This window comes from Pagrus major, chromosome 18 (assembly GCF_040436345.1).
Source record: "Pagrus major chromosome 18, Pma_NU_1.0".
Taxonomy (NCBI): domain Eukaryota; kingdom Metazoa; phylum Chordata; class Actinopteri; order Spariformes; family Sparidae; genus Pagrus; species Pagrus major.
In genome coordinates, this window is record NC_133232.1 from 32,815,991 (window position 1) to 32,831,721 (window position 15,731).

The window sequence follows — 15,731 nt, forward strand, 5'->3', positions numbered from 1 at the left end:
CCAGTGCTCATTTTTCACCTCACTTGACACACATTGCACAGCACCACTGTAACTGATGAATTGTTCAGCATTACATTAAGTGAAGGAGCTCATGAGGGAGTCCACATTTTGTATATTTCCCAGCAGGTTTTTTACCTTTTTATTGATCAGAGTTAATGTCTTACTGTTGCTGAGACCCCGTGTCAGATGAACCTATTTTCCCTCAGATGTAAAAAAACGAAACACGGCAAACACGAACCACTCTTCTTCTTTATGTTCAGCAACTCCTACGAATGAGGGATGACTTGAAGGAGCGAGAGGCAGAGCTTGAGAAGAGTACAGACGACAAACAGCAGCTGAAGAACCAAATACACAACCTCAAGGCGGGACTGCACAACCTGCAGACGACGCACACGCTCCAGGTCAGAATAAAAACAAACACACGGAGAGTCAAGGAAAAACTTTGTGTTCATGTTCATGTGGTTTTGATATGTACTAACTCCAGAAAAATATGCCTAATTTGTGGTCTAGTTAGAGAGAAATTACTTCATAATGAGTGCGTGACGAATTTCATATATTTGGAAAATGATTGAACACATCACCGCCCTCGTTTTATCAGAGATGTTGGTGCATTTAAAGTGGTGTCGAATGATTTATCCCTGAATCAACCGAGCACAGTCAATAAAAGACGGAAGTTTGCACTGAAGGCACATAATGAACAAGTAGGCAAGATCTTCGGTATGAAACCTGACTTTACAAACAGGAAATTGAAGGAGACAGAAAATCTGAAATACCTATAATATAACCATTTGAGATTCAGGCTAGAAAATGAAAGAAAAAAAAAGAGATTTAAATCAAAATGTCAAAGGATGTTTAATACTACAGGCAGCAAACATACCTTGAGCATAAGAACAACTGGTGTATCTGTTCGTATGCAGGCCAACAAAGAAAAGTCCATCAGGCTGTGATCGTTGTAGATGCATTTTTAATGAATAACTGCGGTCAGTGCTAACCGCTGCTTCATGATAAAATCCACACCGTGTTAAATGCTTTTAATGTGAACTAAGAGCAGTGGGGAAATGTTTGCTTTGCATTAGCAGTAACTTAATACAGTTCTTGATACAGCTGTGAGAGAAAGAACAAGAAACTGTGATGTGTTTACATGCACTTAAGTTACCGGGTTACAACAGACCTTCTCCAGTAAATTAATATCTTGGTTACTGTAATCGAGGGGGAGAGGATCTGGGAACTCTTATATCTTGAGCTAGATTTCTCCAGGGGAACGATCATTTCTCTGCCATGTATACATGTGATCGGGTTTTCGATTGATTTTTTTTTTACCAGCGTACATGTGCATCACAAAAGACTGCAGACAAACTGGCATCTGCAAGTCGAAAGAACCAATGCAGCATCTTCTACAGTCAAAATAAAACAAGCCGTACCGACCGAATAAGATCGCCTTCCTGCTACAGTGAATATAAACGTGTTCTTGGATTAAATGAAAGCTAGTTTCTCTGTAGAAACACAGTATCTAATTTCTGCCACTAGGGGTTTCTCAGTCAAAACAGTGACAACAAAAGACGTAGTTTGATGATGTTGTGAAGTAGCGTGGGATCATGGGAGATGATCATGGGAGATCAGAGAGGCAACAGCTATAATTTGTGTAGGCTACGAACTTTTACATTTTAAAAAGCTACACCGGAGTTCTTGCTGTAGCCACAGTAGTGCTCTTCTGTGGCCAGAAGAATGTTGAAGAATCGGTCTTTAATGCTTTCTGAGGCTAAAACTAATCTAAACCCAGGTTTATTCTAATTTTCGCGACAGGAAAAGAATCAGGATTCGTGTTACCGACCGCAACTCATGACTGAAGAAGTTATAGCATCAACAACATGAAATGCATTGTTACCTTAAATACAATGATGGATTTCTCTGGGTTTTTAAACATTGTTGGAAACGTTTAGGATAATGTAAATAATGTCATTTTATAACAAAGGTCTAGGTGTTGTTACAATTACAGAAATTACAAACAGTAACACTGAATTACAAGCTGTTAATACCAACTTACCCTTCATTTAATATGTGGTTTGATTTCATGAAAAGTTTAAGGATTAGTGAAATGTTAAAGCGAATTACCCTAAAAAAAACCGCCATAATAATTCTTAAAAGAATCTTCAGCTGATTATATTTTGCACTGAGATTTCTCTCCCTACTTCAGACTCATATCAAGATACAGCCTTAAGCTGTTCACTGTGAGGGCACAAAAATCCTTGAATGAACTTTTGCACCCAAATGAGATTTATTTGACTGTATGTAGTTCAAAAGCGGAAAACGTTTGCATAACTGGAATAAATAAAATTACCTCGGGTACGTTCATCGCCATGACTGCCATGTCCTCCATTTCATCTTTTTTGTAATGCTGCATACTGATGTTACACCGTAAAATAGGAGAAGGGAACAACTGCTTTCTTCCTTGTTATTGGGATTCAGGAAGAATGAGGATTTTTAGAAAAGTCGGACTAGAAGGTAATTAGTTATTTCTTTGAAAAGTTGAGTAATAAGATCGATTAAGTTGAGGAATAAAGTGTCTTTGCTTAGCAGTGACCATCGAGGTGCCCTTGAGTGAGGGACATAAGTAAACAACTGTAATGAGGCTGCTCAGAGGTTGACGGCAGACTGAAAGGTTTGTATTCATGTGAAGCAGTTTGTTGCTCTGTGCTGTGTAAGAGCTGTCCCTGGATTGTCACACAGACAAAAGCTGTGAAGAGCGCAAACCACCCTGATCCTTTCAGGAAGTAAAAATACTGTAATTCACTGCTTTTCTTCTCCATGAGAGGCAGGCACATTTAGCAAAAATACAACAAAGATGTCATTTCACTGCAGGTCGCCCATTGAAATCCAACAAAGATCTTATTCAAGTTCAGGTATGCTTCACTACCACTTACTTTTCCATTTCAGACCGGCCTGCCATGGCTCAGCATGGCACCAGCGATGACGGCTGACATGACAATGAGCTTCAAGTTCAATCAGCTATGTAATTGGATAATGATAATACTAAAATGGTACTGTCAAGTGCAGCCTGATGACTCCGCGGCGCTGCTTTCTGCTCTCAGGTCATCTTTTTGATTCTCAGAGCTGCTCAAGTTTGTCTGCTGTGATTTGATGGAAGGTCGCTCAGCTGCACATGTTTGAACTATGTGAATAGGTTTTTCTCTGCTCTATGTGCCTTGCCCTCTAACTTCTGTGGCTCCTGTAGAGAAGCAGTGAGGACTGGTGGGATGGGTTTTTGGAGCTCCTTTAGGGCCCTGACTTACCAGGCCGACGGTCGGCCATCAGTAACGTCAGGGCCGTCTGTGAGCATCCGTGGCCCCAGTTTTTGCAGCGTGTCCTGCACTAGTCGGCCCTTGTCTGCAGCTCTTTGGCAAATATAGCATGTTGAATCTGCAGCGGAGCCTGTCAGTGAAAGAAAACACTCTGATTGACTGTTTAGCTAAACAAATTAGTGCATGAGAAAAGAAACAGATAAAAGAAAGGGAAAGCTCCTTTAGCCTGTCGCTGTAGTAACCATGATTTAATCCATTCCGTGCTTTCTAGTTATTTTTCACCTGAGCCTTTTCGCCAGTGCCATTTGCAACTTTATAACACATGTTCTTGATTAGAAGTTGCTGGCAGTAGTTGATTCTACTACGGGTGTGTTCGATGTCCATAATGCAGCAGGTAGCTGTGGGCGGGTTGGAAGCACCTGGGCCTGGTGTTGCCTTAAATCCCCAGCCTTCCTCAGTCCCACACACTTTTGTTTGATTTTATACAGCATTATCTCCAAACATCACTACTGACTATATGCTTTTTTCAATACAAGTAAGTTATTTATTTGCCATAATTTCCTTCCTAAAACATTACATATAGGTTTGATTCCCGAGGGGAGACTAGACTACAGTTAAACAGGATAAGGTGGTTTTCTCTCTGCAGGAACAAAAGACTTTTGGTACAGCTTCTGTAGCTGTTCTGTTGCTCTGCTGGTGAGGATTTTTTCTTCATCTCTTCCCTTTCTCTGGAGGATTATCTCTCAATATAGAGCTGTATAGTAGCTGAGTTACTTCGTCATCTGGACCTCAGTGAGGATATTGTCCTCAGGTGATGTTAAGGAGATGACAGTGCCACATGGAGGGCTATTTCTGGACAATCTCATGAGACAATTGCACAGTTACAAGCTGCTTTTGTCACTGGAGAAAAGATCGCCTTCCTACCTCTGGATTTAAGGTGCTTTCACAATATTGCAAACAATGGCATATGTTTGCATCATTATTCTGTATGTGGTGTGGTTTTTTTCCTACTATCCTGTGCTGATATGCGACACACTCTGTGGTAAACATAGCACCAAAAGTTCATACTTGTTAAACATTGCTCCCATGCTTGACTGACCTTTATGAGCCCTGCCAGTAGCTGTAACAAAAATGGATAAAAAGTCAGTCCACCAGATAATCAGAAGCAAGGATGGTAGGTTATAAAAGATGCATGTAGCTGCCAACACAGTTAAAGCTCTATCTCAGCTAAAGCTACAGATCGTTTGCTGTAACTGACCTATAAGTCTTAAGGTTCAAATAATGCAGTGACATGTCGGTGTACTCTGACTTTATAGGGTTTTTTTATTCACATTCATGTGTATTGAAGACAAATACTAAAGGGGTTAGAAAACCTGAGAGAGATGTTCGTATAGGAGAAGTGAGTCGTTAAGAAGGAAAAAAATGTTCTCAGCTGGTGGAAAAACAGGAGCTTTTTAAACTTCCGAAGAGCCAATTGTCAGCGTGAGACTGACAAGTAGCAACATGAGCAGTGTCGGTCAACGGAGACGAGAGGAAAATGCTGTGCTTCATTTGGAGCTTGTCGAGCCACAGCTTCATCACACTCCCACTCCTCTTTTTTCCCCCGCAAGTAAGAAAACCTCCACTACATATGTACACCACAACCAGAGATGTTATAAAAGAGGAGACAAACCCCTTAAAGCATTTTGAACAGCCAGAGATGGTGGTAATATGACACATATCCCGCCCCTTCCTCCCAAAAGCTAATTGTTGGCTTTGTCACAGCCGAACCATCAAACATATCAGCCAATCATGTTGTGACACCGACGTAAGCGCACAGTTAAGATTCACAACATTCTCAACTGATTCAGTGCCGTTATAGACCGACTTGCATTTGTTCAAGTGCTCTGTGGGATGAACTTACAACATCTCTTCATGGCACCCTGGATAGTACAAGTAAAACTCATGGGAGCAGCAGAACTAAAAGAGCGTAAATATTGGCTCCAAACTGATTGATCTCTAAATAAGAAGTTTGCGAAAATGTACACCATAACATCCTGTTTCTGTTGCCCCCAAGTAGCCAACAACATATATATCTTGGTCACAGCTTTTGAATAGTTATATACGGCTCTTGGCTACTGAAACACTGGGTCTACATCACATCACTGTGACTCGACCTGTCACATCATGTAATACAGCGAAATACTCACTTTAATAAAAATCAGTCCCTGTTGGAAAATTAAGATGATTGGAGCAGCATAGGTATAAGAATACAGCAAAAACCCCAGGAACGTTTGAATTGTGTTATAAAATCCAGGCCAGGAGATAATAAAATGTGCCAGTTTTTACTTACATGTGTAGATTTATTCAGTGAAACCCTCTGTTCATATTATTTCATCAGCTGGTGGAGAGAAATTGTATTCGGCAGGCTCTTGGCATACAGTCGGTGTAGAAACACATCCCGTATACGTAGTAGGCTATATGCACTAAGACGTACAGTGTATTAACACATTTTACAAGGCATCAGCTCCTCACATGCACTGTGACAGGCTAGGTGAGTGTTTACATTGGATGGTAGATTACATATCACACCATGAAAACCTTCATTCACTCTGTTCATTCATGCGGGATTGTTGCTGTCAGCGCTGCATTATTTCCTGCGCGTCTGTTTAATAATGTGGTTACCCTATCAGTCCCGCAGTCTCCTACATCCTCTCTCCAGATGTCATCACCTGTCAGCGCTGTTGTCATGTTATCGCTGCCTTCTGACATGAAAGTAAAGCTATTTTAATCATTTTAAACAGTACGTCAGGGTGTAATCTTTAACCACATTTTCTAAAGAAATGTATTTAGAAGGTATTCTTTGAGCACATGCATTCTGTGCTGTGCTTTGATTGAATTAATCTGTAACAGTACACTGGAGCTATCGGATGTCTCGGTATCAGTGTATATGTTGTCTGGTACGCATGATATGAACATTTTTTTATGCCTCAAGAACACCTTCAGGGAATTTCTTCAAATTTGGCACAAATGTTCCCCTGAACTCAAAGTTGACCTGATTAGATTTTGGTGGCCAAAAGTCAAAAGGTCAAGGTCACCGTGACCTCTCAAAACACGCTGTGGCCATAACCCAAGAATTCAGAGCGGTTGTCCACCAATTGGATGGTCGGTGGTTTCGATCCCCTACCCCTGCAGTCCACATGTGGAAGTGTCTTTGAGCAAGATACTGAACCCCAATTTGCTTACGATGGCTCTTCCATCAGTGTACGAGTGGTTGCCGCTTCTGATGAGCAGCTGGTGAACGGCATGGTAGCCTCCAACACTAGAATTTGGGTGTGAACTGAAGCTTTGTGTTCTGTCAGAATCAGATTTATGGGCCAAGCATGTGAACACATACAATGAATTTTACTCTGTTTTTGTTTCTCTCAATTATCTTACACACTAATAGATATACAGCAGTCGTCCACAGTATGCTCATTGGTTTTGCTGATGCTATAGGTTATTGCCGTTGCACCATGTGACGAAGCTCTCCATCAGTCCTCTGTAAGAATAATCTCTAAGTGAAGACAGCGTGTTCCTCACTGAATATCACTCACTTGAATCAAACATGCCAATACGCTGATGAATTTAATTTCACCAGTCTACATTTAATACCCTTTATTACATTTCTTCAAAGTCCCTCTACATACAGTGTATTATATGAGTCTGGAAAGACATGGAGGTAAACTGCAACTTGACGGGTGCACTGAAGCACACATCACATCTGTGAGGCTGTAATTCTAGTTTTAACAGGAACAAATGTAGAAAAAGGTGCTTTGGGTAATATATTATCATTAAATTCCAGGGGAATTTTATTATGTCAGTGCACTGCTGTCATTTCGGGCAATAAAGATCACTTATAAACTGTCAAATGTGCTGCCTTCGTTACATATCTTTGTAACAAGTGTTTGATAACCACATTTCCATAATGTCTGTATCAGCATCAGCCTTACAAATTGACTACGGGTCGGGTTCTACTTTCCACACAAGCCAATTATTTTGTTATTCTGGGACTACGAACTATTTCCAACTATTTGAATTTCCTCTTCTGACTTTGTCCCCAATACTTAAAGGGAAAAGTCCGTCTGAAAGTAGGCTGACGATGACCGTGTTTATACATATGTGTCAGTGTGTGTGTTTGAGAGTCACAAGTGAGTTTTGGGTGTGTCTGATTGCATTAGAGTTTGACTTGTCCGTCATTGACATTTCCTCTCATTTTTCTAATTGACTCTAGCTGGAGACGTTAAAGCGAGATGACAGAGGGAGCGAACAGAGTGCTAATCAAGTCAGTGTAAGTGGGGAAACAAATCCTGAGCCCTCGCTACTCCACACTAAACTCTGCCGCCCTTCTTTTTTCACTTATTTCTCTTCCTTTCCTCTCCTTCCTTAACTCATCCACTGACATGACATATCATTACAGGCCAACCTGCACAGGGACTGTTCTGGTCACTGAATAAATCTCTTAGACACAACTGGGTTAGGAAACGAAGGACCTGTGTCACAGGAATGTGCACTCAGATACATACATGCACACAGTCTCGCATCAGACAAGGCCACCGTGTCCTGAATAGACTAGGCCACCTTGATGAAACTTCGCTCATACAAGACTTGCATATCGTCTTATTGTCATACACCCACATCCAGATTTTCCCCCTCTGTCTTCACTTGTGTGCATCATGAGGTTGTCACAAGCTCACAGTAAACAACAGCTTGATCATTAGCATCGTTTGTTCTCTCCCTTGTTTTGTTTTACCCCTCTGTCAAGACTCTAGCTGCTGGCTTTATTCTTCTGCTCCTTCATCTTTTGCTCATTGTCTTTTCCTTTTTATGTAAATTATTTCGTGTTTATTTTCTATTTTTGCGTTTGCTTACAGTTCAAACACTTTTGCAGGCTTATTACACACTTGTGAAGTAGCATAGCCATGTAAATTGATTGTTGTGTGACACTGTTACTACCCAGGGCCCTGTTTAGATTTTTCAATAGTGTCAGTGTTTAATTGAGGTGCGACACTATGCGGGTCTTTCAACAGTATGTTTGATCACAAAAGGCGTTGTGTTTGTGTGTTTCCTCAGGATGTAACCGCATCGTCCGTGGTGTCCTGCAGTCAGGAGAAGGAAGGTCTTCCAGAGAAGAAATCTCACAGTCCCGTTCACTCCGAGAGGGATGCACTGCTTGTCGGTATGCTCCACGGCATCGCTACATTTACGATACAGCTGTACACTTTTTCATGGTGGTGTCAGTTTGTCTTTTTGTCCATATCTACACAATATGGAGCAGTGATTACATGAAAGCTGCCTGCACGTACACTTATCTTAACGTTTAAAGCGTCTACCTTGATCATGTTCGAGCCGTCCTGGTTTGAGAGTCTGCAGGATGAAGCTGAGTGACTTATACTTCAGTCAGGACTATGAAAAAAGGTATGAGCATCCTGACAGTTTTCATCTTTTATTCACTCAGTTTGAGCCTCACAGAGGTGCTTTAGGCTGCCTTTGACAGCCAGAATTCTAGTTGTTTTATAGTCATTTATTCCAGGTGCAGTCAGCAGATCCACTGCTTTGATCTAGATTGAAATATCTCAACAGAAATCTAAAGGATTGGCATGAAGTTTGGTACAAATATCCATCACAGCCAGAAAATGGATTCTAATGACTTTGGTATTTGTCTGGTAATTCTCTTCCTCAAGCGCCGTCATCATGTTAAAATTTCCTTGATTTCACTGGCCACATCTCGTTGACCTCACATGTGAGACAGTGTTTTGTTCTGTCCTCTCTCCTGCCTAATAATGTTGACTTGCCTTGTTGTGTTTATTTTTCATTGCTTTTTGTGCTTCTACCAGGCGACATAGTTACATGGTTTCATTTTTGCCTGTTTTAATTGTGTTTGTTGTTGTCGTTGTTGTTGTTTAGGCGTTTTATTTTGGAAATATATTCTGAAGATTGACAAGATCTTGCAGCTGCAACATGATGCAGATGTGCTCTGTGGAAATTTGGAGTTCATTCAATCAGGGGAGATTTTGTTCCGAGTGAATAAAAAATGTTTTTATTGCCATGTGCATATCAGATGAGAAGTATTTGGCGATTAGGCCCCAGAGGCGAACAGATTTAAAGTTTGACAGCAAGGAGCGATCGGTTGATTGAATCACAGCAAAATCTGGTTGGTTTAACCGACAGAGTATACGTCCATAGTCAGCTGATCAAGAAGTGGGGAGAGAACGAGTAAGAGAGAGAGGGAGAAGAAGTCGTAGTCTTCTTGATTGAACTCAAGCTGAGCTTCGTTACTTTGGTTTGAAGGTTCAGTGTGTAGGATTTAGTTGCATCTAGCCGTGAGGTTGCACATTGCAAACTACTGAGTAACTCTACTATGGCCACCGTTAGTGTTTTTGTTTCATCTGTCCTTGGATTTCTTGGCAACTGTCGAAACATGGTGGACTCCATGAAAAAGGACTCGCTCTTTCTGTAAATGTCTCATTCTAATGTAACAAAAACACAACGATTGTTAGTTTCAGGTGATTATAAACCATAAAAAACATAATTATGAATGTTCTCTTCCATTTCTGGCAGTATATCCCCATGAACCCTACACACTGGACCTGGAACACTATCGGTTTCACAAAGCTGTCGGATTGCATTATATCGGTATATGTTTATCGTCCTTCCTCTGTATAGCGTAACCACAACATGTGAAACCAATACCACAGTTGGATTTTTCTGATTTGCTTCAGTCGTTTTTGAGTTATTAACATTTCATAATTACATAGCCATTAGAGCGAGAGAGGGGGAAGATGTGACGACAGAGAGAGAGAGCCCACTTTACTCATTAGATTACATAACACACTGTGACTTTATGATAATGGAAAAATATGGCCAGCATCTATCTCCCATGCGTGTAATAAACTACATTATTTATAGAAGTAAACAAAGCCTTGTCCTATTTTGCTGCTTGTTGTTTTCCGGCACGCTGCGTTTTCACATGTTAATTGTCAAGGACATCCGTTGGCTCAAAGCATGAAAGATCAAACGTGCTGCATCTTGTAAGGAAGTAAAAAGGAAATGCAGATCGTGCTAAAGTTTACCATATGATAGCACTGTCTGTACCGGTCCATTTGGGTCCACTTCGACTGTTCTACCAGTGCCAGAAATACCTGCGTTTTTTACTGCGTCATGATTGCCTTTGTGATTGGCTTACAGGTAGTTAGGTAGTCAATGGTGTATGGCCTCCGTTTAGTGCCCACTCTGGTTGTTTTCTGAGATCAGAGATGGACCGCGACTAAAGATCCTGGCACCTTTTTATGCCAGAATCACTCTTCTTGACGTCTTGTTTGATGCCCGAGGTTGAAGTGAGCACGGCGGGAGAAAAAGGGACACTCTCGGCTCCTGAAGGAAAATGTTTCATCAGAAAACAAAGAGTTGAATCTCTTTGCCGTTTTCTCTCCCTCCACACAGTGAATTTAGATGAACACAGTTGCATAATCTTTGAACTGTTCCCTTCATGAAAGATGAGAGGCAAAAGTATAGAAGATGAAAGAGTTTCTGTTTGTATCGTTGAGCTGCAAAAGTCTTTTCAGGGTGAGTTGTGTCTTTTCAGTGAGATCCAAACTGATGTTGTGCTTCTGAAAACAGCATTCAAATCATCTGTTTTACACTGTTTAAGTGTAATTCTGTTTTTTAACAACTTGGGTCATTTTTGTATTTTTGTAGATTTGTCATCAGTCATAACACAATTTTGTACAAATTTATGTTCTTATCAGAAAACAAAGGTCAGGAGTCCAAAGTTCCCCAGCTGGACCCCAAACTAAGAAGTGTTTTGCCCTGTCATCAACCAAACTTAATAAATTTTTCTTAATATTAAAAGAAAATATCACATTTCATTTGTTTCTTTACCCCAGGGCTCAAAACTAACTTTTCCACTGGTGCACTGGTGCACTACCAGACAGAGTATAGTCCAGTGCATCCTGATTTTTCCGTCTTTATTGCCAGTATAGCGTAACATAGCGCTGTAAATAAAGGAATGTATATGTTTTTCCTGTTCTCACATCTTATCACTTACTTTTTGGAGTACAATGTTGGCCAAACTACCAAAATAAGACACAAGCTGGAACTTTTTTTGTGTTACCTGGTTAGATCAAGTCAGGACCCGCCACCAAAATCTTAGCTGATTTGTTGCTTCATGGTGCTTTCACAACAGGCAGAGGTGGAGGATTATCTCTCTCCTGGCCCCATCAGAGAGTTGAGAGCAGATGGTTTGGTTGAGCTTGCAGAGAGTTTGAGTAGCACACAGCTTTGATGGGAGATAACGGCATCAAAGCGTCATCAAACACTCCCTCTAATCTGGAGCCACAATATACAAGAGGCTCTTAGCAGAGTCAGGAGTCTGAGAAGAGCCACTCGATGCATCCTCGCTTGTTTTTCAGTCAGACAAGAGGAGGGAGAATAATACAAACTGATGTCTTGAATATTCTGTTGTGGTTTAAAGTCGTGTTTGACAGGAGACAGAAACTCCGATGCTGGAGCTGTGTAACGAGCTTTGTCTTTGCCTTTTGACAGTTTAATTAACATGTCGGCGTGACCTGTTTGTTCTACCTCAGGGATCATCTCGACCTTCCTGAACGTCCACCCGTTTGGAGCCAGCATCGAGTACATCTGCTCCTACCTGCAGCGTTTGGACTCCAAGGTAACAGGCACACACACACACACACACACACACACACACACACACACACACACACACACACACACACACACATCACAGACATAGCAACAAGGATTCAATTTCCCTGCAGGGTCGACATATGGGCCTGCTGCGTCATTTTAGTCTCCTGGCATGCAAACAACACACGGGCGAGAGCCATCAGTTACTGTGAGATTTCCTCTTTTTTGGGGGGCTTTTTGGTTGGTGATCACACACATCAATTTACAGCTTAACACGCATATACCTGTACTTACCAGAGGTGCATGTAAACACTAAGGCTACAGTAAAAAACACAGATCTACTCAGACATTCAGTGAAACTCAATGACTCTTCTTCATTTTTCATCAGATTAGTTGTGCAGGTTGGAATAAATCTTGATTTATGGTCCAGAGGTGTTATTAAGACCTCATAATCTCATATTGAAGCCTGACACAGTACGCGATTGACAGCAGGCGTGAAACTGAGGTGTTGAAGCTCGGGAACATCACAGTGCATGCAAATTGCCAAAGTAGCTTTTTTGTCAGTAGCTTGCTAGCAGTACAACTATGTACCTTGAAAGTGAAGAAAGTGGATCACCAGTTTTTCTTTTCTCTCACTTGCCTCTCGGGCTTCTGTACAACAGTCATGCTATCATGCAGTACGGCCCTTTGAAATTCTGACATGTATTTTGTCACTAACCTCCAGTTCTCCACCCAAAACATGAATTGTTACACAGTCTTTATTTCTCAATGTTGATTTTATAATGTATTATTTAGTTGGCAGCTGCACTTATGAATATATATGTATTTTATCACAGATCCCCATATGCAGAACTTATTGATGCATATATTAATGTTCTGCATCTGTCTGCTGCTGCTGCCAGTTTAGACTGTTAATCAGCCTGATTCCTCTTCATGTTTGAGCTCATTCCTGAGCTGAGCTTTGACAGTATCCATACAGACAGTCTGCGTTATTCTGTTGCATCTGATAGGTCTCCAACACTCTGATGTCATTCACAAACAAGTCACTATCACTCTGTTATAGAGTGTAGAAGAAGCAAGTAACTGAATATTGAAAAGTCTGTCTGTCTTTGATTAACTGATCAAAAAAGTCTGTCACGATTGCCCAGAGGTAAGGCCCTCAACTTGTTTTGTCTTTGTCTGTCCAAGAAACGTAAAGATATTTTATTTCACTCTGTATAACAGAGACACCAGAAAACCCTGTTCTTGCTCTTGTTGGAGAACTTGACAGCCGGTAAAAATAATTTCTCACCTTGCTGAAGTGGACTCCAGGGTGTGTCAGTACACTTCGACATCACTGTTGAGTGTGGATACAAGTGCCACACTCTTAATATGTTCAATCCACAACAACAATGCAGCACATTTCAACCCAGTGTTAAAGGTGCACCTTTTTTTTTTTACTTAAAAACAATACAAATAAACACATAATAAACACACATCTTAATTTCTTATTGTTTTTCCATCTGGGTGTCAGTGATTCGATGGAAAGAGCGCTGGTATTTGACGACCAGGGAATAATCACCAATCGTCTTGTTTACAAACAGCAACTGTCAAACCCTGTATAGAGTGCCTTTAAGTTACTTTTTAACCAACTATCAAAAATTTTGCAAATGAATTTTCTGTCGACCGAGTAATTCATTATTTGTCTAATCATTTCAGCACCTAAATTTAGAAGATTATTATTATTCCTTCAGTTGAACATCCTAAATATACCGCATATACTCAGAAACATTGACAGGTATAAAGCGGCAGGACATGTCGGTGTTCACGAATAGTTCAACAATTTAGGAATTACATACATTTGGTCTCATATCATGAAGCCATAACTCCTCGTGTTTATTGTTTCTATACGGATTAAACAAATGAGATATAGAATATCAATTAGTAAGCTCAAAATGAGCTGGTAGGGAGATTGTTTTCACATTTGGATAGAACCAGGCTAGCTGTTTCCCTCTTTGTGCTCAGCTAAGCTAACCTTCTCCGAGCTCAGGTTTCATATTCAAGAGTTAGGGCTGACACAATATCAGATTTTCACTGCGCCATCATAACGGCCAGATGAATTGATATTAACCATATTATCGCGATATCAATAGAAATATATAGATCTATAAATATCTGTGTTTACTGTGTGTTTTGTCTCGTTTCTTGCGAATAAATTACCCTCAAAATATGAGTGACGGGAGGTGGAGTGTCTTTAACCATAACTACAAAAAAAAGGAAACAGTAACTCTCAATTACTCGTGAAAACGAAACCAGATGAACTTGTAAACAAAGAATCCACAAAGCCTAACATATTTGCAGATTTACTCACACGATATTATTATGTGTGTATTGTAAACACCATATCAATAATTCACGTCAATCTTCTCATCTGGCCCTCTTGCAAGAAAACACATAAGGGTATTTCCCAAAATGTTGATCTATTCCTTTAAACATGTGTGTGACATGTACGTATGTGTGTGTTTTGTGTGTGTGTGTTTGGCACGCTTTTTGACTGTGTGTGCTTCTATTAAAGTCTTTGTGCAGCTGTTTGTCTGCGTATCTGTTGTTTCAACACTGACTCCGCACAAAGAGCAGCCCACAGAGTTTTGTCAATACCACCGGCTGGACAACAAGCCCAATCCTCTCTGCTTATCTGCCGGCTCCACGCTCACACAGCACCATTGTCTGTAATGATACACCGGCCCTATCTCCAAGATGGACCTTAATGCATCCTGACGTGAGCACCGGGCTCGAACAACCTAGTTATTAATGCAAGACACCGTGGGTTGTCTACAGCGGCTCTTACAGTGGATTTCTGTCTCCACTGTCACCTTTGTGATTATCTGCAGCCCACCCAGGTGGCGTTAGCCGCTGTAAATCCTGTCATGTAGCTCATATTGTCTTGATGCTTTGGGTTTAAGCTGGGAGCAGAGTGTGAGCATAATGAAAATGAAGTGCAGAGGTGTGAATAGTGGACATGTAAGAATGTCTGTCTTAATTTGTGCACACGAGTACACACATTTTGTGTCATGTTTCTGCAGATTAACCCCGGTGAGGTGGAGGCTCTTCTGTCTCGGCTGCCCTGCACCTTCAGACAGGAGCTGACGGGTGTCGGAGCCAGTCTGGAGAAACGCTGGAACTTCTGCGGCTTCCAGGGCATCAAGAACACATAGACTCTGTTAGTGACGCCTCTTGGAAGTGTAAAAGACGACAGGTAGACGAGACAACACAAGCACACGAAGGACACTCTAAAAACGTGGAGGAAGCCCACATCTGATGGAGACACTGGGCCCAGACGACAGCACAAATCATTCACCGCACATCTCAGATCAGGAAGGGAAGTTCAATATAAACACACAGGTTCACGCGCTGGCAGACCTGGACTAAAGGGCTACACAGGAACATCATCAGGGTCTACTTTCAACCTCAAAACTCTCTGCCTTTCTTTTTTTCTGCCTGGTCTTGATTTTGTACAATCACATAAAATAAATTCTTATATTTCCTTCTACTTTCTGTGTAGTCTATTAGACGTGCACACAAAAAGATGGATGCAGCAATCAGGTCCATTTGTAAGTATTTTCACATCTCTCAGAGTTGAATTATGCTCCTATTTGGTGGCGCATAATTGCACTGTCAGTTCCTAAATGGACAAGAAAACAGTGGAGAGAGTATCAATGGGAAGCTGCCAACGTTAATGTTTCGAATTTCTTATCCGATGCATTTCTAAACTGGTAATTTGAATCT

The 15,731-nt window shown here is 41.0% G+C and overlaps 1 protein-coding gene across 1 annotated transcript in view; it reads left to right on the forward strand.

Moving 5' to 3' along the window:
* LOC141013701 (ecto-NOX disulfide-thiol exchanger 2-like) overlaps nucleotides 1-15,495 on the forward strand; it is a 168,853-nt gene extending 153,358 nt beyond the window's left edge. Inside the window, exons 11-15 of the mRNA XM_073487525.1 lie at nucleotides 261-401; nucleotides 7,552-7,608; nucleotides 8,391-8,496; nucleotides 11,903-11,988; nucleotides 15,029-15,495. Coding sequence (XP_073343626.1) covers nucleotides 261-401; nucleotides 7,552-7,608; nucleotides 8,391-8,496; nucleotides 11,903-11,988; nucleotides 15,029-15,160 — 522 coding nt within the window. The 3' untranslated portion in view covers nucleotides 15,161-15,495. The remainder of the gene's footprint in view (nucleotides 1-260; nucleotides 402-7,551; nucleotides 7,609-8,390; nucleotides 8,497-11,902; nucleotides 11,989-15,028) is intronic.
* Nucleotides 15,496-15,731: the final 236 nt, after the last annotated feature.